Source organism: Myodes glareolus, chromosome 19, assembly GCF_982192425.1.
Source record: "Myodes glareolus chromosome 19, mMyoGla1.1, whole genome shotgun sequence".
Classification (NCBI taxonomy): domain Eukaryota; kingdom Metazoa; phylum Chordata; class Mammalia; order Rodentia; family Cricetidae; genus Myodes; species Myodes glareolus.
Genome location: NC_142044.1, coordinates 21,212,923 through 21,233,740, shown reverse-complemented (window position 1 = coordinate 21,233,740; position 20,818 = coordinate 21,212,923). Strand labels below are relative to the sequence as shown.

Genomic DNA, 20,818 nt, shown 5'->3' with positions numbered 1-20,818 from the left:
CCGCTTCTGGGCGGGCTGCGTGCCAGCGCCGCTCTAAGCACCACATCGTCTCGGTGCCTGGCTCCTGCGTCGCATTTTGGAACCTGGGGGCCGCTTTAGGTGTCATCTCCTTCCTGGGCCTGGCTGCGTGCACACGCGATGGAGGCCGGTTGCTGGGTGCTCGGCGGCGAATTTGAGGACTCAGTGTTCGAGCAGAGGCCGGAACGGCGGCCCGAGCCGCCCGCGCCCTACGGCGCCAAGCTCTGCGAGCCGCAGGTGAGACGGCTGGCCTCCTTGCCGCCCCGCACCGGAGCCTGTCTGCGGCGAGGCCAGCCACCGTCACTGTCTAGCCGCCCTGGAGCCGGGGCTTGTAAGCACGGCCGCCTCGCTCTCCCAGCCTCGTGGTTTCTGCGCCTCCCCCCTTTGCTCCCCTTCCCCCCTCTCCCCTGGCCAGTACGTCCCGCTGGCCGGCCCCGGCTAGTGCCCCACAACAGCTCACTGCCTCCAGCCCCGCCCAGGTGATCAACTGCGCATTCTTGCAGGCCAGCTGGCTGCTTGGAAAAATAAAATAATTTAAAGCCGGTTTTGTTCCATCGTTTCCTAGTAGGGTAATGAAAATGGGATGGAGGTTTCTATATTATTGTTAAGAAGTTGGGACTGGCTAGTTAAAAGCAGTACGCGACTCGATAGTTTCTGAGTGCTGAAGCTAACTGTGGTTCAAATATCTTGTCTTGCTTGAGTCACACGGTGTTTGAAGAACAGAACCAAGTTTTCCCTACCGTGATGACTCGGAGAAGGAGAGAAACTAATTTAGCAAGCTTGTGATGAGTCTTGGTACTTAGTGAAGTGTTTTAGAAATACAGCCAAGCCATCAGAATGTGCTAACTACATTTGAGTCAACAGAATTTAGAGACAGACTTTCTTCAGCCTCAGCGGGTTTTGTTGTAAAATGGAGTAGGAGACGCTTCTTTGGGCATACAGAATGCATTTCGTCCTTTTTTGTTTTATTTCTCTGGGAGTTAAATCTCAGACTCACTTTATATGTAGGGGGTTTAAACCAGAAGAGGGAAGCGTTCTTAGAGGCAGGTCTTGAGATTCTCCCGAGTCTGTCTGGGGTGCCCAGACCCCTCTTTCCTTTGCTTGGATTCTCTGTGTGCCAGTGTGACGTTTTCACCACAGCACCGTCGCCATAACCACAACCTCGCGTGGCTTGTGCACAGGATTGCCAGTCCCTTTTCACTTCGTTCCTCTAAAAGAAAACAGGTAACACTTTATATTTTTGGTTGTGAGCCTAGCCTTTAACAGCTGAGCCATCTCTCCAGCCCCAGATAACACTTTAAAAGTCTTTGGCACCATACAGGATGTGGTTGAAAATGTGTGTGCTTTTTTTCCTTTTCTTTATTTCTTTTTTCTTTTCTCCCAACTTCTGTCACCAGAACCCACACGATAGAAGGATAGAACCGACTTCAGCAAAGAGTGTCCTGACCTCCACAAGTGCACTGTGGCATGGATCTAACCTCACATATATAATAAATTAAAAAATGTTTTTAAAAAGTCGAGCCATCCTTAAGATTGTCATTGGTGGCTGGGGGGGGCGGGGCTCAGTGGGCAGTGTTTGATATGAAGCCTGCAGACCTGGGTACCCGTGTGAAAAACTGAGTATGGCAACCGGTCCTGGAAAGTGGAGACAGGAGCATCCTGGGGCTTGCTGGCAGCCAGTCTAGCCAAATGGCAGGCTCCAGGTTCAGTGAGAGACCCTGTCTTGAAATAATAAGATGGAGACTGATGGAGAAAGACAAATGGCATTGATTTCTGGCCCTTCCACCACCCAGGCAGAGCATCCACACACCTGCACACACACATATACTGCACATACAACTGCCTGCCATTTGGTCTGTGTGGTCATGTCTGTAATCTCAACACTTGGGGTGCAGATAATGAGACCCTGTTCCAAAAACCAAATAAAATATAGCCACTCTGTGTCCACTGTCTTCTCTTGAGTCTCATCCTGAAGCAATCTGTCCTTGGCAGTTAATAGTTGTATTATGGGAGTTGCTTTTGATCACGAAGTGGAAAAGCCTAGCTTCGCTCTTCCTCATAAACGCCATCTTCTTGATTTCTAGTGGTTTAATGGAGAGATGGAGAGTGGCGATGACTCCGAAGTTCTCACTCTCAAGAAATTTAGAGGGGACCTGGCCTACCGACGACGGGAATACGAGGTGGGAGTCAACACACGCCAGACTACGATGGTTGTGATGGGTGCTTGTTCTACTAAATCGCACGTGTAACGAGCATGTGCCAAGGTCGGAGTGTGCTCCGTGGAGAGGGAGTTAGTCTTCCGTGATGCCTGTAGATGATCTTAGGAGCCTAAGTCTTGGTCTTTTCTATGGGGTCCATACTATGTTTTTTTTTTTTTTATAATTCCAACCAAAAAATATTGGGAGTTCCTATCTGTCTGCTTCCCCAGGCTTTATATGGACTCATGTGTGACCCTCCAGTGCGTCACAGGGACAGAATACCCCAAAATGTACAGGAAAAGGGAAGAATGAGCAATTGGATTCCAGAGTGCTTCACATATATGTCCCATTTCATATTATGTAAATATTAATAAGGTATATAACTGGGCCTTGTGGTATATGCCTTCAGTCACAATGCTTGGGAGGTGGAGGCAGAGGCAGGTGGATCCCCGTGAGTTCATGTTCAGATTAATTAACCTATACACACACACACACACACACACACACACACACGTGTCCCAGTCAATCCAGGACTCAACACCTATTCTGTTTGCCTCTATAATGTACTAGCTCTAATACTGTGATACTTACCATAGTTGTAGACATTATGTCCCGTAGCCATTCTGTCTCTGCCTTTTAGAAAAACAATAGTCCTGGTTGAAACACTTAGGTCTCCCGTAGGTCATTGGAGGGGTCGGTTATAATACTTTCTGCACAGGGAACGGTCATCTCTGCACTAGATTCTCTCCCCACCCTCTTTATCCTTCCCTTCTTTCTTCTAATAATTGCCAGAAAGCTCTGCGGGAATACTCCAGCATCTCTGAACAGTTGCCATCTACCAATTTTGCCATGAAAAGGGATGTCCAGGAAGGCCAGGCTCGGTGTCTGGCTCACCTGGGGAGACACCAGGAAGCGCTGGAGATTGCAGCAAACTTGGTGAGTGTCTCCGGGGACATCAGCGTCCTTTACTCCCTGAAAAGCAAACTTCCTGCTAAAAGCAGAATTGAGAGCTGGGATTACAGAAGGAAACTATCAGCAGTGTCATTCCTGACCTGAAGCTCAGAGCTTCAATAATAGATGTGCTTGGAATATTCTTCCTTTGCTAAGATGAGAATTATTGCTTAGAAATCTTATTTTTATAAATTTTATTTTTATGAGGCATATATACTCAGAGTGGTAGGATTATGAGTGAGTTTTTTTTAGATTTTTTTCAAAGGTATATTTTAAATTTTAATTATGTGTTTATATATGTGTTGGGGTTCAAGTGTGGGGTATGAACATGGAGGGCAGGTACTGAGGAGCCTAGAGACACTGGATCCCCCGGGAGCTGGAGTACAGCTGGTTGTAAGCTACGCAGTGTGGGTACTGGGAACCAAACCTGGGTCCTCTGCAAGAGCAACAAGAGCTCTTAACCACTGAATCGTCTCTAGTTCCCATTGTTCAAGTTTTAATCCCTGAAACACATTCAGATGGAATTTAATGTACAAAGAGGGACATACCTACTATGCCATCAAACCCTTATTGGTTTAGCATACCAGTTGTCTTAGATAGGGTTTCTATTGCTCTGAAGAGACACCATGACCACGGCAAATGTTTTCCTCTTGTAAAGGAAAACATTTCATTGGGTGGCTTGTTTACGGTTCAGAGGTTCAGTCCATTATCATCACGGCTGGGAGCATGGCAGCGTGCAGGCGGACATGTGCTGGAGAAGGAGCCAAGAGTCCTATGTCTTGGAGGCAACAGGAGGTTGTCTGAGGGTCTCACTGAGTAAAGCCTGAGCAGGAGAGACCTCAAAGCCCGCCTCTGCGTGACACACTTCCTCCAGCAGGGCCGCACTCCCCAGTAGTGCCCTCCCTTTGGGGTTAGGGGGCCAATTATATTCAGATTACCACACCAGTAAACTTTATTAATCATGTTATCTAAATCATAGTCTAGAGCCCAGAATACTGATGAGTGTTTGTAATTGCAACACTCAGAAGGTTGTGATAGGAGCATCACAAGTTCAAGGCCAGTCAGTCTAGGCTACACATATATACATACGTACCCTGTTTAAAAAAGTGTGTCTGTGGGGGGATCACGGCCTGTGTGTGGCACCTACTTCACGCTAACATACAGCTGCCTTCCCAGTGGCAACGTAGTTTGAATAATAGAGTGCATTATAGACAGGAGCTGAAGGAGATTGTTCAAACATGTTCTTATTACAAATAAAATAAAGGGCATAATTAAAATACTGTTTTTCCATGTTGTTTATTTACTTAGAGGAGGTCAGAAGACAACTGGAAGGAATTAGTTAGTCTGTCCTTCTACCGTGTGATTGCCAGGGGTTGACAACTGGAGGGAATTAGTCTGTCCTTCTACCGTGTGATTGCCAGGGTTGAACTCAGGCTTGGCAGCAGGCACCTTCACACACTAAGCCAGCTCAGAAAGGCACAGCCTGACTTTAGAATCATTGTTCAGCAGTTAGGTAACATCTGTGCTAGACGTATACCGTAACTCAGGATTGAACCCAGGGCTCTTAGTGGCCCTTCAAGGAAGGGAAAACCGTAAGCAATAGAAGTAGTTAAAGCAAGGCAGGCTGGTGTCACCAAATAAGTTAGGTGGGTCTGTTTCGTAGCTTCCCTCTCAGCATAGGAATGCTCCTAGAACTCAGCCGGCTTCCACTTCCTGCGGTAGTGTTTCCTGTGGAGCGCGGACTGGGTAGTTTGGCCTCTGACACTCGGTTTGGTTCTGTGCAGGAATGTGACCTGGACAGGCTGGCCTTCCCTTAGATCTCACATCAGGTCGAAGGTAGTTTCACTCTGCCGTCTGCTCTCTGCTGACTAACTTGGAAAAAGTGGACCCTTTTCTGTAACCCACAGGGCATTTGCTGTATGGCAGGGTAGGTGAGAGATGATGGCTCTGGAGGAGACTCTGAAAGGAAGTCAGAAGGAAGCGGAGCACCTCCTGCTGCCATGGTCAGCAGGGAAGGCATTTGGGTTCAGTAACAAGCTGAGAGCTTCAGAGTTGTCCTGAGTAAGAAGTCTCAAGCCAAGTCAAAGATACGGATGGGATTTCTTCAAATCCTCAAGGAAATTACCTTGGGGTTTAAAAACCCTGAAATGTTAAAATGAAACCATTAGACCAGTACCTAGTAAGAAAGTCCACATCAGACCTCATCACTGTAGCAGACATGACTCAGCAGGAGTGATGTGCTCAGCGTGTGGTTTCAGAGTCCGCTCTCCGTGGCCACTGGCTCTGTGTCTCTGGGCTGCAGTGAGGCTGTGTGACGCGATGGAGGGGGTCACTGATATGACGGCCTCTTCTGGCAGCCAAGGCAAATGTGGGGCAGAGTTGCTAGCAGGCTCTCTTTTCCCATTTCTCCATATAGGAAGCCAGCTTATGAGGTCTTCTCCACCTAAGTAGTACAGTCTAGAACTGTCCTTAGATGCTCCAAGTGCTGTGACTGAGCATCACAAGTTCAGCCCTCGTCAGCCCGACGCCAGATAACCAGAGCAGGACTACGGTGAGAGTTGAACAATCCGTGGCGTTTATATTTTTGGTGTTGAGCATTGTCAGGCCACTTACACATGTGTTGCTGCGTTATGGCACTGGGTTTGAAAGAAAATGGCCCCCACAGGGAGTGGCACTATTAGGAGGTGTGGCCTTGTTGGAGGAAGTGTGTCACTGTGGGAGTGGGCTTTGAGGTCTCCTATGCTTAAGCTACGCTCAGAGTTGCTTCTGCTGTTTGCGGATCAAGATGTAGAACTTCCAGCTTCTTCTCCAGCACCTTGTCTGCCTGCATGCCGCTCTATCACCCACTATGACGATAATGGACTAAACCTCTGAACTATAAGCCAACATCAATGAAATGTTTTCCTTTATAAGAGTTTCCATGGTCATGGTGTCCCTTCACAGCAATAGAAACCTTAGGACAGGTATCTAGGAGTTTCTGGAGACCATTTGCTGAATCGTTTTCTAGGCTTATGGTTTGATATTTGTGTGTACATGTGTGCACATTTGTGCATGTGCCAGCTAGTCACAGCGTTCATATGGAGTCTGTTTTCTTTTCCACCATGTATGTTTGAGGGATCAAGCTCATTTTATTAGATTTGGCTGCAGATACCTTTATCTGCTGAGCCCTGTTACTGGCCCTAGGTTATGGTTTAAAACACAAAGTCTGTGGAAATATTAAGTTCACTTGGCCCATTTAGCACTTAAGAACTTCCAATTTATAACATGCAACTTGGGCTTTTAGGTGCTTTCGTTTTTATATGAAAACATTTTGTAGTTAAGAGTTTTTGTTCCTTTTCTTAGGAAAATAAAGCAACCAACACGGACCATCTCACCACGGTGCTCTATCTCCACTTGGCTGTTTTTTCCAGTTTGCAGAGTTTGGAGAAGACAATTCTGTGCCTACAAAAATTGATTTCCCTGCATCCCCTGAACCCTTGGGGCTGGTGGAGATTGGCAGAGGCATACCTGAGTCCAGGGCCAGACCTGTGTACGTCATCTTGGGGACAGACAAGTGACCCCTCGAGTAACAAAGCCATGGCTTCCTCCACTGTGCACTCTGGAACAGGCCGTCTTTTGTGCTTCCCAGCACCCTTGCCTGAGAGTGCAGTGCTTTCTGTGGAAGCAAGTGACTGTAAGGCTGAAAAGAAGGCTGAAAAGTCTCCAAAGAATACGCAGAACTGTCTGGCACAACGGAGAGAGGCAGCTTGGATGGAGGCTCGGGTGAAAGCATGCGCCTCTCTGATTCGCACCAGGTAAGCCAAGAAAGACTACGTCAGCACACAGGATACGGTTGGAGAAGGGTGGGTTTTGTTTGAAGGGAGGAAAGACTTGTTTGTTTAAGTTAATTTTTAAGGTTGGCATCCTTGGTATGTAGGGAATGAGGAATCCCATACAAGGCTGGTGAGCATTTAGACTAGAGCAGCCACTTAGAAATCAGTGTGGGGTTCCAAAAATAATATAATAAAACCAAGCAGGAGCCTGGTGTGCTTGCCTTTAATCCCAGCATTCGGGAGGCAGAAACAGGTAGATCTCTGTGAGTTTGAGGTCAGCCTGGTCTATATCGAGAGTTTCAGGACAGCTGGGGCTATGAAGAGAGACCCTGTCTCAAACAAACAAACAAATCTACCCTAAAACAAAAGCCAAAAATAAAGCTACCATATGACCTATCTGGCATATATCTGAAGCACTCTGAACTTAGATGCCCCAAAGATACTTGGACATTCATGATACGCACTACTCTATTACAGTGATTAAGAAGCTGACATGATGGTTTCTAATGTTCTGTTGTTACAAGAAAGCTCCACCATTGGGGAAATGAATACTAAGCCACAATAGTACACAAATAAATGTTAAAACATTTCATAATACTATTGGTATAGACTTGAAATTCCAGCACTTGGGAGCCTGAGCCAGGAGGATCATGAGTTTAAAGCCAGCCTGAACTATGTAGTGAGACCCCGACTCAACTGAACAAAGTCTCATAGTTGGGGGCTTGAGGGAGGACAGGTTAGACCTCTGAAAAACTAAGGCGGTGGTCACTGAAGAAACCTTCCCCTGCACTTGTAGATTGGAAACCCCAGTCCCATGTGATGGGAGTCAGCACAGGGAAAACAGCCAGTGCCACCCCAGGAGCGTCGGGAGGTGGTGGAGGCAGGAGGCAGATGTTGCCCAGTGGTCAGTGCCCTGTCTTAAAAGAAACAAAAAGCAAATAAAATACAGCTCTTGTTGTTACTCCAGATAGAGTGTTAAGATTGGAAACAAAGTCTGTGATGAGCAATTAAAATGCACACATTTCAGAGGGAAAGAGTCGTTTCTACAGAAGGGCTTTCTTGTTTGTGTCTGGCAAAAATCTGAAGAAAGCCTGCTCTTGCACTCAGTGTTAATAATGAGCACACAGTGCTTGGTGCACAGTACATAGTGCTTAGTGCTTAGTTCATGCCACAGAGCCTTCCTGTGCTAGCTTCTGGGGACACCAACTACTTGGGATCCTTCCAATATATGGATTTGAGAGAAAGGGAAGAAGGAACGTCTTTGACCAGGACTGTGATTTGTCAGTGAAGAAGCAGACACTGGTGAGCACAGATGTTTTTGCTTAATTCTGGAGAATCCATTTAACTAAGAATTAGAAAAAAATTAGCAGATGCCTAATTATCATTGACTGTCACTTTTGTTCTTTGTTTTGTGCACAGAGTCTCACTATGTAGACTTGACAAGCCTCACTTGTGTAGACCAGGCTAGCCTCAAATTCGTAAAGATCTACTGCCTCTGCCTCCCAAGGGCCGGAATCAAAGATGAGTGCCACCATGCCTAGTGACTATGCCACTTTTGTTCAGAAGCACATATGCCAGGCACCTGCTTGGTGCAAGGTTCTTGGTGCAAGGTTCATAAAGATGGTTTTAAAAAAAAAAACAAAGCAAAGCAAAACAATAAAACCAAACCAAGAGTCTCTTTCCTTGCTTCAGTCACTGTGTTGAGGAAATTATACATGTAGCCCGTGACTGGCACACAGCTGCTGAGGGCTGCGTCCTGGTGTAAGCAGAATACCACGGAGACCAGCCGGAGGGAAGAACCAGCCTTTTCCAGGGCTGTGCTCCTCTGACTGTTCCTGGGGAGGAGTGCTCAGCAGCCGGCCGCCAAGCACGGGGTGCACTGTGCAGTTCTTTCATCCTGCTCCCCCTGACTCTCTGGGCTGCATGTTGGGATCGGTTTCTGGCCCCACAGCCCCGCACCTGTGCAGTCCGTGGGTCCCGGTGCTGTCGTGGTCCCCCATGAGCTGTTTCTCAGGTGAGGAAGGGGTTGCTCTTGTGAGACAGAGAAAAGCTCAGCTAGGAGACTTAGAGGAGCAGTCACATGGCTGGCGATGTCTTAGGGTTCTATCACCCTTGAAAAGATACCATGAGCACGCAACTCTTACAGGGTCAGAGGTTTGGTCCATTATCATGGCGGGAAGCATGGCGGCACACAGGCAGACGTGGTGCTGGAGAGAGCTCAGAGTTCTACATTCTGAGCAGGAGAAAGAGAGAGACCCTGGGCCTGCTTGGATTTCCAAAACCTCAGAACCCACCCCCAGTGACACAATTCTTCCAATAAAGCCATATCTACTCCAACAAGGCCACATGTCTTAATCCTTTCAAATAATTGCCTCTCCCTATGATCCTGACCCCGTGAGCCTGACTATTCTGCTGGCCAGCTGTCTGGCCTTGTACAAATTACATAAACTCTGGGCCACATGTTCCTCATCTTGACAGGAGGAGGAACGGTGGAAATGCCTGCTTCTTGAGGGTGTGGAATTAAAGTTATCTAGTGTACCTAGTGCAGTGCCAGGTCTGAAGCAAGGAATTGGTGAATGCTGCTAGCTATTGGTGAATGCTAGCTGTTGGTGAATGCTAGCTATTGGTGAATGCTAGCTGTTGGTGAATGCTAGCTATTAAGCATTTTCATTGTGTTTGGTTTTTATTAGCTTAAGACTTTTCCCATTTTGTTCCTTGGTTGATTTTGAGGCTCACCGGGTAGTCAAGGTTGTCCCGGAGCTTGGATGCCTTCGTCTTCAGCCTTTCCAGTGCAAAGGCCATGCCATGCGCTGCCACCCTGGCTTAGGTGTCATTAAGATTCAGTCCTGTTCTTGAAGGCCCAGCGAGTATTCATAAGCTTTGAATTGGAGTGTGAGCAGAGGTGGGGGTGGGGGGGGCTAGAAGTGGCCATTTGGGACTTTGGACAGTAGTGGAGAGGCAGTGGTCATCAGTGACGGGATCTGACCTGGACTAGTGCAGTGGTAATAGCAGTAGAACACAGTGTCATTACAGAACAGATGGAACTTGGCGACCAGCGACTATATGGGAAGCATGGGGATGGGGAGGAGGAGACTCCCAAGAGTGCCATGGGTGCAGAGGTGGCTTGGATGCTATTTGCTGAGATGGAGCATACAAAAGGGTAGGCAGGGCAGATCAGGGTTCAAGGAAGAATGACTTCATCTTGATGTACTGAAACCTGGGTGCCCGTGGAACATCCAGCCCGAGCTCCTCATTAGAATGGGGAGTTGAGCTCTGAAGAAGGGATGAATGGCTGAAGAGACCAGGTTAGGATCCCTGGGGACATCCATAGTAAGGCCGTTGTGAAGTGGTTGTCAGAGGTTTGGTCCTGTTTTGGTATTCAGGTGTGCCAGCGAAGCTAAGTAGTCCTTGGGGTTCAGTTTCCGTGGAGTCAGAGATGTCAGCATCTGGGAACAGATCCAGGACAGAAAGCTTTTCTCAGTTGTTTTTGCTTTCAGCTGCCTGCCTGCCTGCCGACTTTCCTTACTGTTTTTGAGATAAAGACTCACTGTGGACTCTGCTACCCTCAGACTTGAGATTTGCCCCAGTCCCTTGAGTTCTAGTCCTTTGTTTTAGAATAAGATGTAAAGGGAGGCAGCTTATTCAGAGTTGAAGTCTAGGGACTCGGGGATGGTCCTAGTGCAGCGTGCAGACTCACAGATGCCGAGTGCCTGACTCTGCTGCCCTATGGCAGAGCCTCTTACGCCGAGACTTTCTGGTTTTTCAGGCTCTTGCTTCAGCTCACCCAGTCTCAGCAAATGTCATTTGCTTTGGAGAGGAACCTGAGGACTCAGCAGGAAATTGCAGAGAAAGTGAAGAAGCTCAACTTCCCTGCAGATGCTTTGCTGTTGATGGAAGAGGTGCGTATCCTGGGTCTATGCAGAGCAGAGCCTTGTGCTGACTTGCGCTGTTCCCACACCAGAGCAGGTCCAGACCTCATCTCCTCCTGGAGGACTTCGGTGTCCCTTCATTGTGTGCCTTTGGGTTGCCCGAGTCATCCAAGTGGCCCTTTATCATCATTCCCCTGCTGTGTATCTCTTTTCTTGTTCTTGCCAACGTTCATTAGTGTAAATGGAGACTGCTCACTTGTTTCCCAGCCGCCTAGACCCAAATAAGCACACAGAAACTATATTAATTACAACACAATTTGGTCTATTAGCTCAGGCTTCTTATTAACTAACTCTTACATCTTAAATGAACCCATTTCTATTATTTTATATTTTACCACAAGGCTTGTTATCTCTTGCTTCTCGGGCAGGTACATAGTGTCTGTCTCCTTCGGCAGCTACCTGGTGTCTCTTTGACTCTGCCTACTCTTTCTCTATATATCTCTTCCATCCTGGCTATATTCTGCCCTGCCATAGGTCAAAGAAGCTTTATTCGTTAGCCAGTAAAAGCAACAAATATACAGAAGGACATCTCACGTCACATTAGCGCCTGTCCACTTGAGCATCCTAAGTGACATGTTAGCCATCTGTCTGGGGTTTCTTGGGACCAGACACTGTCGAGTGTACGGAAAGGAAGCAGGAGCGCTTGAGCACATAGTCTTCCAATGCATCCTTCAACAGCTTTCTCTACAAAAGCCAGCTTTAGAAAGGGCCGACAGGGGCTGAAAAGTGACATTTTCATTTCTCTGTAAACATCCAGGAAGTGACAGGGTAGACAGAGCAGAGAAAACACTTTTCACATCTGGCCCACACAGTCTGTCACTGTTATAACCTCAGAGAGCCACAGCCTCTCTAAGCCTCAACTCCAGTTCTGCCCCTCTTGACTGGCTGTTAGGATGAGTGGAGGGAAGGCATATAAAACTGCACAGGTACGGACACTGGTCCGCTAGTAAGAGTAGCCATGGACACTGGTCCGCTAGTTAGAGTAACTGTGGACACCTGTCCGCTAGTTAGAGTAGCCATGAACACTGGTCTGCTAGTTAGAGTAGCTATAGACATCTGTCCTCTAGTTAGAGTAGCCATGGACACCTGTCTACTAGTTAGAGTAGCTGTGGACACCTGTCCGCTAGTTAGAGTAGCCATGGACACCTGTCTACTAGTTAGAGTAGCTGTGGACACCTGTCCGCTAGTTAGAGTAGCTATGGACACCTGTCCACTAGTTAGAGTAGCCATGGACACCTGTCCGCTAGTTAGAGTAGCCATGGACACCTGTCTGCTAGGTAGAGTAGCCATGGACACCTGTCCGTTAGTTAGAGTAGCCATGGACACCTGTCTACTAGTTAGAGTAGCTGTGGACACCTGTCCGCTAGTTAGAGTAGCCATGGACACCTGTCTACTAGTTAGAGTAGCTGTGGACACCTGTCCGCTAGTTAGAGTAGCTATGGACACCTGTCCACTAGTTAGAGTAGCCATGGACACCTGTCCGCTAGTTAGAGTAGCCATGAACACCTGTCTACTAGTTAGAGTAGCTATGGACACCTGTCCACTAGTTAGAGTAGCTGTGGACACCTGTCCGCTAGTTAGAGTAGCTATGGACACCTGTCCGCTAGTTAGAGTAGCCATGGACACCTGTCCGCTAGTTAGAGTAGCTATGGACACCTGTCTGCTAGTTAGAGTAGCCATGGACACCTGTCCGCTAGTTAGAGTAGCCATGGAAACCTGTCCACTAGTTAGAGTAGCCATGGACACCTCTCCACTAGTTAGAGTAGCTGTGGACACCTGTCCGCTAGTTAGAGTAGCTATGGACACCTGTCCACTAGTTAGAGTAGCTATGGACACCTGTCCGCTAGTTAGAGTAGCCATGAACACCTGTCTACTAGTTAGAGTAGCTATGGACACCTGTCTACTAGTTAGAGTAGCTATGGACACCTGTCCACTAGTTAGAGTAGCCATGGACACCTGTCCGCTAGTTAGAGTAGCTATGGACACCTGTCCACTAGTTAGAGTAGCTATGGACACCTGTCCACTAGTTAGAGTAGCCGTGGACACCTGTCCGTTAGTTAGAGTAGCCGTGGACACCTGTCTACTAGTTAGAGTAGCCATGGACACCTGTCCACTAGTTAGAGTAGCCATGGACACCTGTCCGCTAGTTAGAGTAGCCATGGACACCTGTCCGCTAGTTAGAGTAGCCATGGACACCTGTCCGCTAGTTAGAGTAGCTATGGACACCTGTCCACTAGTTAGAGTAGCCGTGGACACCTGTCTACTAGTTAGAGTAGCCATGGACACCTGTCCGCTAGTTAGAGTAGCCGTGGACACCTGTCCGCTAGTTAGAGTAGCCATGGACATCTGTCCGCTAGTTAGAGTAGCCATGGACACCTGTCCGCTAGTTAGAGTAGCCATGAACACCTGTCCGCTAGTTAGAGTAGCCGTGGACACCTGTCCGCTAGTTAGAGTAGCCTTGGACACCTGTCTGCTAGTTAGAGTAGCCGTGGACACCGGTCCGCTAGTTAGAGTAGCCGTGGACACCTGTCCGCTAGTTAGAGTAGCCGTGGACACCTGTCTGCTAGTTAGAGTAGCCGTAGACACCGGTCCGCTAGTTAGAGTAGCTGTGGACACCTGTCCGCTAGTTAGAGTAGCCGCGGACACTAGTTAGAGTAGCTGTGGACACCTGTCCGCTAGTTAGAGTAGCTGTGGACACCTGTCTGCTAGTTAGAGTAGCTATGGACACCTGTCCGCTAGTTAGAGTAGCCATGGACACCTGTCCGCTAGTTAGAGTAGCTATGGACACCTGTCCGCTAGTTAGAGTATCCGTGGACACCGGTCCGCTAGTTAGAGTAGCCATGGACACTGGTCCGCTAGTTAGAGTAGCTATGGACACCTGTCCGCTAGTTAGAGTAGCTATGGACACCTGTCCGCTAGTTAGAGTAGCTATGGACACCTGTCCGCTAGTTAGAGTAGCCGTGGACACCGGTCCGCTAGTTAGAGTAGCCATGGACACTGGTCCGCTAGTTAGAGTAGCCATGGACACCTGTCCGCTAGTTAGAGTAGCTATGGACACCTGTCCGCTAGTTAGAGTAGCCATGGACACCTGTCCGCTAGTTAGAGTAGCTATGGACACCTGTCCGCTAGTTAGAGTAGCCATGGACACTGGTCCGCTAGTTAGAGTAGCCATGGACACCTGTCTGCTAGTTAGAGTAGCTATAGACATCTGTCCTCTAGTTAGAGTAGCCATGGACACCTGTCCGCTAGTTAGAGTAGCTATGGACACCTGTCCGCTAGTTAGAGTAGCCATGGACACCTGTCCGCTAGTTAGAGTAGCCGTGGACACCTGTCCGCTAGTTAGAGTAGCCGTGGACACCTGTCCGCTAGTTAGAGTAGCTATGGACACCTGTCCGCTAGTTAGAGTAGCTATGGACACCTGTCCGCTAGTTAGAGTAGCTATGGACACCTGTCCGCTAGTTAGAGTAGCCGTGGACACCGGTCCGCTAGTTAGAGTAGCCATGGACACTGGTCCGCTAGTTATAGTAGCCATGGACACCTGTCCGCTAGTTAGAGTAGCTATGGACACCTGTCCGCTAGTTAGAGTAGCCATGGACACCTGTCCGCTAGTTAGAGTAGCTATGGACACCTGTCCGCTAGTTAGAGTAGCCATGGACACTGGTCCGCTAGTTAGAGTAGCCATGGACACCTGTCCGCTAGTTAGAGTAGCCATGGACACCTGTCCGCTAGTTAGAGTAGCCATGGACACCTGTCTGCTAGTTAGAGTAGCTATAGACACCTGTCCGCTAGTTAGAGTAGCCATGGACACCTGTCCGCTAGTTAGAGTAGCTATGGACACCTGTCCGCTAGTTAGAGTAGCCATGGACACCTGTCCGCTAGTTAGAGTAGCTATGGACACCGGTCCGCTAGTTAGAGTAGCCATGGACACCTGTCCGCTAGTTAGAGTAGCCGTGGACACCTGTCCGCTAGTTAGAGTAGCCATGGACACCTGTCCACTAGTTAGAGTAGCCGTGGACACCTGTCCGCTAGTTAGAGTAGCTGTGGACACCTGTCCGCTAGTTAGAGTAGCCATGGACACCTGTCCACTAGTTAGAGTAGCCGTGGACACCTGTCTGCTAGTTAGAGTAGCCATGGACACCTGTCCGCTAGTTAGAGTAGCCGTGGACACCGGTCCGCTAGTTAGAGTAGCCGTGGACACCGGTCCGCTAGTTAGAGTAGCCGTGGACACCTGTCCGCTAGTTAGAGTAGCCGTGGACACCTGTCCGCTAGTTAGAGTAGCCGTGGACACCGGTCCGTTAGTTAGAGTAGCCGTGGACACCGGTCCGCTAGTTAGAGTAGCCGTGGACACCGGTCCGCTAGTTAGAGTAGCCGTGGACACCGGTCCGCTAGTTAGAGTAGCCGTGGACACCGGTCCGCTAGTTAGAGTAGCCGTGGACACCGGTCCGCTAGTTAGAGTAGCCGTGGACACCGGTCCGCTAGTTAGAGTAGCCGTGGACACCGGTCCGCTAGTTAGAGTAGCCGTGGACACCGGTCCGTTAGTTAGAGTAGCCGTGGACACCGGTCCGCTAGTTAGAGTAGCCGTGGACACCGGTCCGCTAGTTAGAGTAGCCGTGGACACCGGTCCGCTAGTTAGAGTAGCCGTGGACACCGGTCCGCTAGTTAGAGTAGCCGTGGACACTGGTCCGCTAGTTAGAGTAGCTGTGGACACCTGTCTACTTGGCCCTCAGCTCAACATCAGTGCTTCTCCCATGAGAGTGCTTCCCTCCACCTGTGTGCATCTGACATTGTTCCTTTAAGAAACACTGTGTATTTGTTGTCGTTGCCAGGTGTTATTCCTCTTCTTGTTGCTGTGTGACGTCACCTGACAACCTGTGCTGTCCAGGGGTCAGGGATCTTCCTGCCTCAGCCTCCAGAGCAGTCAGATCTACAGATGCATGTCCGCGTGCCTGGCTTTTCTTCCTTCTCTCCTTCTTTCTCTCTTTGCATTCTTCCTATCTCATTCCCAGAATACACATTAAAAAAACAATAGGTGGGTGTGGTGGTGCCTGTACTGGGAGGCAGAGGCAGGCGGACCCTTGGAGCTTGCCAACTAGCATGCCCTGAGGTGGCTTCTAGGCCAAGTGAGAGACTTTGTCTAAAAACCCAGACAGAGGTGCCCGATGAATGACACTCAGGGTTGACGTCTCTTCTTCACATGTTCACACGTGCACCCATGTGAACACACAGATTTAAATGGAGGCTTTTATAATTTGTTTCTATAGCTAGGAAATAAATACACTTCCCATAGTAGTTGGTAACTGTAACCCTAATTAATGAAAGCACTGTCATTGAAGTCTAAGTGGATGTGATTGCCTGTATTCTTTTTGAAAATAGTTATTAAAATAAGATTTGGAGGGTAAGTGCCTTAGAGTGACTGCTGTGAGGAAACCCCATGACCAGAGCAACTTGGGGAGGAAAGGGCTTATTCAGCTTACACTTCTATATTGCTGTCATCAAAGGAAGTCAAGACAGGAACTCAAGCTGGACTTTTTTTTTTCTCTCCTCTTGCTTTTGGTTTTTTGAGACAGAGTTTCTCTGTGTAGACCAGACTGTCCTGGAACTTACTCTGTAGACCAGACTGGCCTCCATGCCTGGCTAACAATAATGCTTTTAAGACTAGGCCTGCTTTTACATTCCTTTAATTCCAGCATATGGGAGGCAGAGACAGGTGGATCTCTGTGAGTTCAGGACTTTTCTGGTCTACAGAGTGAGTTTGAGGCCAGCCAGGACAAAATAGAGAGACCCTGTCTTTAAATAATTAAAAACTGACTTTCATCAAATCCAAGAGATGTCACTTGTGAGAGACATCATTATGATCAGCCACTGGAAGAGAAAGATTATGCCATTTATAATGTGACATATCAGCTCATGATTTCAGAGGCATTGAAGTAATAAAAAAAAAACCCTCAGAATTAGTAAATAAATTTAATAAATAAACACAGTATCTCATTGGCAATTACCTCCAAAATGTGTTATTTGGGGCTAGGGAGGTGGCTTGGCAGAGAAGAGCTATAACACAAGCAGGAGGGCCTGAGTTCGAATCCCCACGTAAACCAAGCATGTTTGCAAATGCATTAACTCTAGCATTGGGAAACGAGAAGGTGGTTCTGAGAGCCTCCTGGCCAGCCAGCCTAGCCAGAACAGCCAGGCTCAGTTAGAGGCTGCCTCCAGGGAGTGAAGGCCGAGAGTGGCAGCAGAATTCTTTATTTGAATTTGCCACGCACAAGCAAGGGTGCATATGCTCACACACACATGCACACGCAGCCATATACCACACACATATGCACACATGTGCACACACAAACATGTAGTTTACGAAGAGCCATTCTTTGGCTGTACTTGCGGTTTTCATGGCCACATGAGATCTCAAGGTTGGCAGAGCCTTATGTTAGTGTCTCCAGTTCCTGGTACAGTGAGCGTCCCTGCTGGAGGCTGTGTAAATGCTCATTTTGGATAGTGTGGCAGTTGTCAGGACTTCATTCTGATCACCGTCATTGCCAAAGGGTCACTTAATACATGAAGGCTCTCTAGACACTCTTCAAAGAGACACTAGGCCGGAATCCAGGGTTTGAGTGTGTCCCTGCAGTTCGATTGTGACCAGGAGGGAGCAGTAGTGTACCTTTATCAGAAGTGTGCTAAGGCTCTAGAGAGCCTTGACTGTGGTCAGTGAGAGGTGTACATAGTGTCTTGTTGCTTGATTCTTTGCTGCCTTTGACTTCTTTGGGAGAACACAGAGGAGATCCAGACTCACACCATACCCTAAGCTCTCTCGCTAGCTTTTCAGTCTCAGCCTCTGACCAGGAGGGAGAAGCCCACAGGTGCTCTGCCACAGAGCAGTCTGACATGAAAGGGTTGAATCAATGCTCCCAGGAGCCCAGGTGAGGCAGCTGCCACCGGAGGATGCAGGGATTTGATTACCGGGGAGGGTGAGTGTGGAAACAACTGGTAAATAATCTCTCGTTCTGTGTCTGCTGCCCCTTTAACTGGGTACTCTCACCCCCTCCTCTCTTATTCCAGGCTATGGGGGAAGATATTGTCCCAGAAAAACTAAAAGACGAAGTTCATTCAGAGGTGAAGTGTGTTGGCCCTGCAGCCCTGGCTGCCTTGGTGATTGCATCCTCCAAAGAATTTGAAGACAAGTGGTTTGGAAAAATCAAAGACCGTTTCTGCCCCTTGGAAAATCAGTGCCACGCAGAGCTACAGATCACGGCTTAGAAAAGCACGGCAGGACCCAAACATCGTGCGCCGTACTGTCCTTGTTTACTTTAGGGAGATCTGTGTAATCATGGAAAACTGAAATAAAGACGATTTTATATTGTTTATAAAAACCTCTCTCCCAGGTGATTGCAACTGTTTTCAGTTTCATTATTTATTTTCGTGTTTTTAATACCCTCAAGGACTGTCTTTGTCTCTGCCAACTTAGTAGGCAGCTCTTGGGAGAGTGATACGGGATTGGGCTAGCTCTTCTTGCTGCTGCTGTCAGACTTTAAGTGAGGGTTGGGTGTGACTGATGGCTTCAAAGGTTTCTGTCCAGCACAGTGAGGACCGGGCTCAGCCACGGTGGCCAGGAAGCAGAGGGAGACAGAGGAGAGCCTGGAACAACACAGCCCTCAAGGATGTGCCCGCAGGAGCCTACTTCCTCCAGCCAGGACCCACCCCCTAAAGTGTCTATTGCCTCTCCAAGACCTCAGCAGTGACTCTGGGGATTTCATACGCGGGCCCTAGCAGGAGGCTCTTTAGGTGTCTTAGTCTATTACTATACTGCAAGAATCTAGCTCGGGTGCATCCCTTAGAAATGACCCAGAACACTGAAATGGAAGAGTAAACAGGGTGTGTCAAGAGCTGTGAAGGCTCTTTGCCTTGCTGACTTCCTGGATGCTGACAGAAGACAGGATGCCCTTGAGTCAGACCGGATCCCATCACTCAGGGCCCAGTAGGCAGGATGAGCCTGGGCACATTTGTGTCAGCTACTTTTGCCTCCAGGTCCTAAAGAGGTTGTGGGCACACAGGAATGCTTCCTGTCACACTGTGAATGTGCGTTACTGTAAGTCACGTAACCGGCTTGTCCTCCAGGAGAACCCTGGGTGTAGGAAGTCCAGGTTGCTAGGATGCGTGAGCAGCTTGGCTCTCTGTCATACCCTTACAGTTCCTAAAATTGTCGGCATTTACAAAGGGTCATTTTCTCATTCAAGGGATTATCCAGGGTGGAGTCGCTCTTTTCTAGTGGCTGTGATAAGGTAACCCTCGCCCCGTGCTGTCTTTTATGCAGACTTCAGTGGAGTGCTGATTCCAGCCCCCAGGTGCAGGCCCCAGGCTTCCCTCCCATCCTTCTGACTGGCTGCACCTTCGCTCTTCCTTTCCCAGACAGACAAGGGACTCTCAGTGGAGTGGTCAGCATGACCCGCAAGTTCAAGTTTAGTCTCTCAGTGGGGAAACAAAAGACCATACGATTAACAGGCACTGCAGTTCTAAAGACAGTTAAGTAAGGGGCACCCATTCCGCCATCGCTTATTGAGCGCTTACTGTGCGTCACTCATTGTATGATTCTGGGGAGACACGGGCTGGAGTTGGAGGTCTAGCAGTGGATCACCGTCTGCCATGCCCCTCCGAGTGTAGGTGTGGCTGCTTGGAGCTTTCCTGTCCTCGATTCCTTTACCCTTCCGATGGACCCCTCTCCATCTTCCGCAGGTAGCCAGTTCACAGGTTTGGTTTCCTATAAGTCTTCCTGATCCCCAAATGATGCTAGGATCCCCTCTTTTTTTTGACCTCCCTTGCTAGTCCCTTACTGTTCGTTATTTTCTTTCTTTTTTAAAAATATTTATTTATTTATATTTTACATTCATTGGTGTTTTGCCGTGAGTGTTGGGTCTCCTGGAACTAGAATTACAGACAGTTGTGACCTGCCATGTGGTTGCTGGGAATTAAGCCCGGGTCCTCTGGAAGAGCAGTCAGTGTTCTTAACCACTGAGCCATCTCTCCAGCCTCTGTTCGTTATTTTCATGACTGTTTTCTATGATAGAACCAACATTTTGTAAAGCGAGAGACTTCCTAGTTCACACTTCTGTCCCCAGGGAAGAATGCCGGGCATTTTACTAAAAAAATCACTTTGAAGGATTGCTGATACTTTGGGTTTGCACTAAAGCTAATGTCCCTTAGATCTGGTACAGGGCTGAAGCAATTTCAGTACCCAGCTATTTCTCTTTCTGTAGCCGAATCCTCTTGCCTTGTATGCCGGGGTTTCCTAGGAATGCTTCCTGTTCTCCCCCAGACCTAGGCTCCAACCCCACCCTGGTCCCTGTCAGCTTCACCTGTACTTCAAGCCTTCACTCTTTGGCTCCCCCTCCCAGACCTCCCTCCTACATCCGGTGGCCTGGTGGTTTCCATGACATCTTGTGAACAGCTTACTCCCACCGCACCTTCCTGGCAGTGGGGTGTTGGTGTGAGAACCAGACTCATCCAGCTCCAAAGCTTCAGCTGTCACTGAGGATGGGTGAGGCATGAGGAGGCCAGGGTACCTGGGTTTCATCACCCGAGTTACCACGATCATTTCCAGCACGGATGGGGAAGGTACTGAGTCGGACGATGACGCTGCAGCCACAGGGGCCCCGCCGCTGTCTGTTCACACACCTCCACCCTCTTGCCAATGTATGAATCCCTTGAAGGGAGTGTGTAGCTGCTGCATGTGTGACTCCTCTCCAGCTAGGGCGGGACAAAGAGTTGGTTACTTATGGTAATCAAATACCTGACCAGAAGCCTTGAAAGTGGGAAAGGTTCATTTGGGCTCTGAGTTGGAGAACACAGTCCACCATGGCAGTGGAGGTCTGGGGGCTGGAGTGGGAGGCGGCCAGGAAGGAAGCAGAGAGACGGGGTG

At 48.7% G+C, this 20,818-nt stretch overlaps 1 protein-coding gene across 4 annotated transcripts; it reads left to right on the top strand.

The window, feature by feature from the left end:
- The first annotated feature begins 22 nt into the window (after positions 1 to 22).
- C19H8orf76 (chromosome 19 C8orf76 homolog) lies at positions 23 to 18,275 on the top strand. 4 transcript variants are annotated; one of them, XM_085678961.2, is made up of 7 exons: positions 26 to 255; positions 1,159 to 1,242; positions 2,103 to 2,198; positions 3,009 to 3,152; positions 6,510 to 6,961; positions 10,746 to 10,878; positions 17,965 to 18,275. In XM_085678961.2, the coding sequence occupies exons 1-7, from the start codon at positions 139 to 141 to the stop codon at positions 18,160 to 18,162; spliced, it is 1,224 nt and encodes a 407-aa protein (XP_085535087.2). In that variant the 5' UTR covers positions 26 to 138; the 3' UTR covers positions 18,163 to 18,275. The 4 variants fall into 4 exon arrangements, with proteins under 4 accessions (XP_085535088.2, XP_085535089.2, XP_085535087.2 ...); XM_085678962.2 differs by lacking the exon at positions 3,009 to 3,152 and having other exon boundaries at positions 23 to 255; XM_048457264.3 differs by lacking the exon at positions 1,159 to 1,242 and having other exon boundaries at positions 28 to 255.
- Positions 18,276 to 20,818: the final 2,543 nt, after the last annotated feature.

Excerpts from the sequence above, each read along its gene's own strand:
- C19H8orf76 (XM_085678961.2), top strand. The coding sequence starts at position 139 with ATGGAGGCCGGTTGCTGGGTGCTCGGCGGCGAATTTGAGGACTCAGTG. Across the intron at positions 2,199-3,008 it reads ACCGACGACGGGAATACGAG|AAAGCTCTGCGGGAATACTC; the intron begins GTGGGAGTCAAC and ends AATAATTGCCAG. Across the intron at positions 6,962-10,745 it reads GCCTCTCTGATTCGCACCAG|GCTCTTGCTTCAGCTCACCC; the intron begins GTAAGCCAAGAA and ends CTGGTTTTTCAG.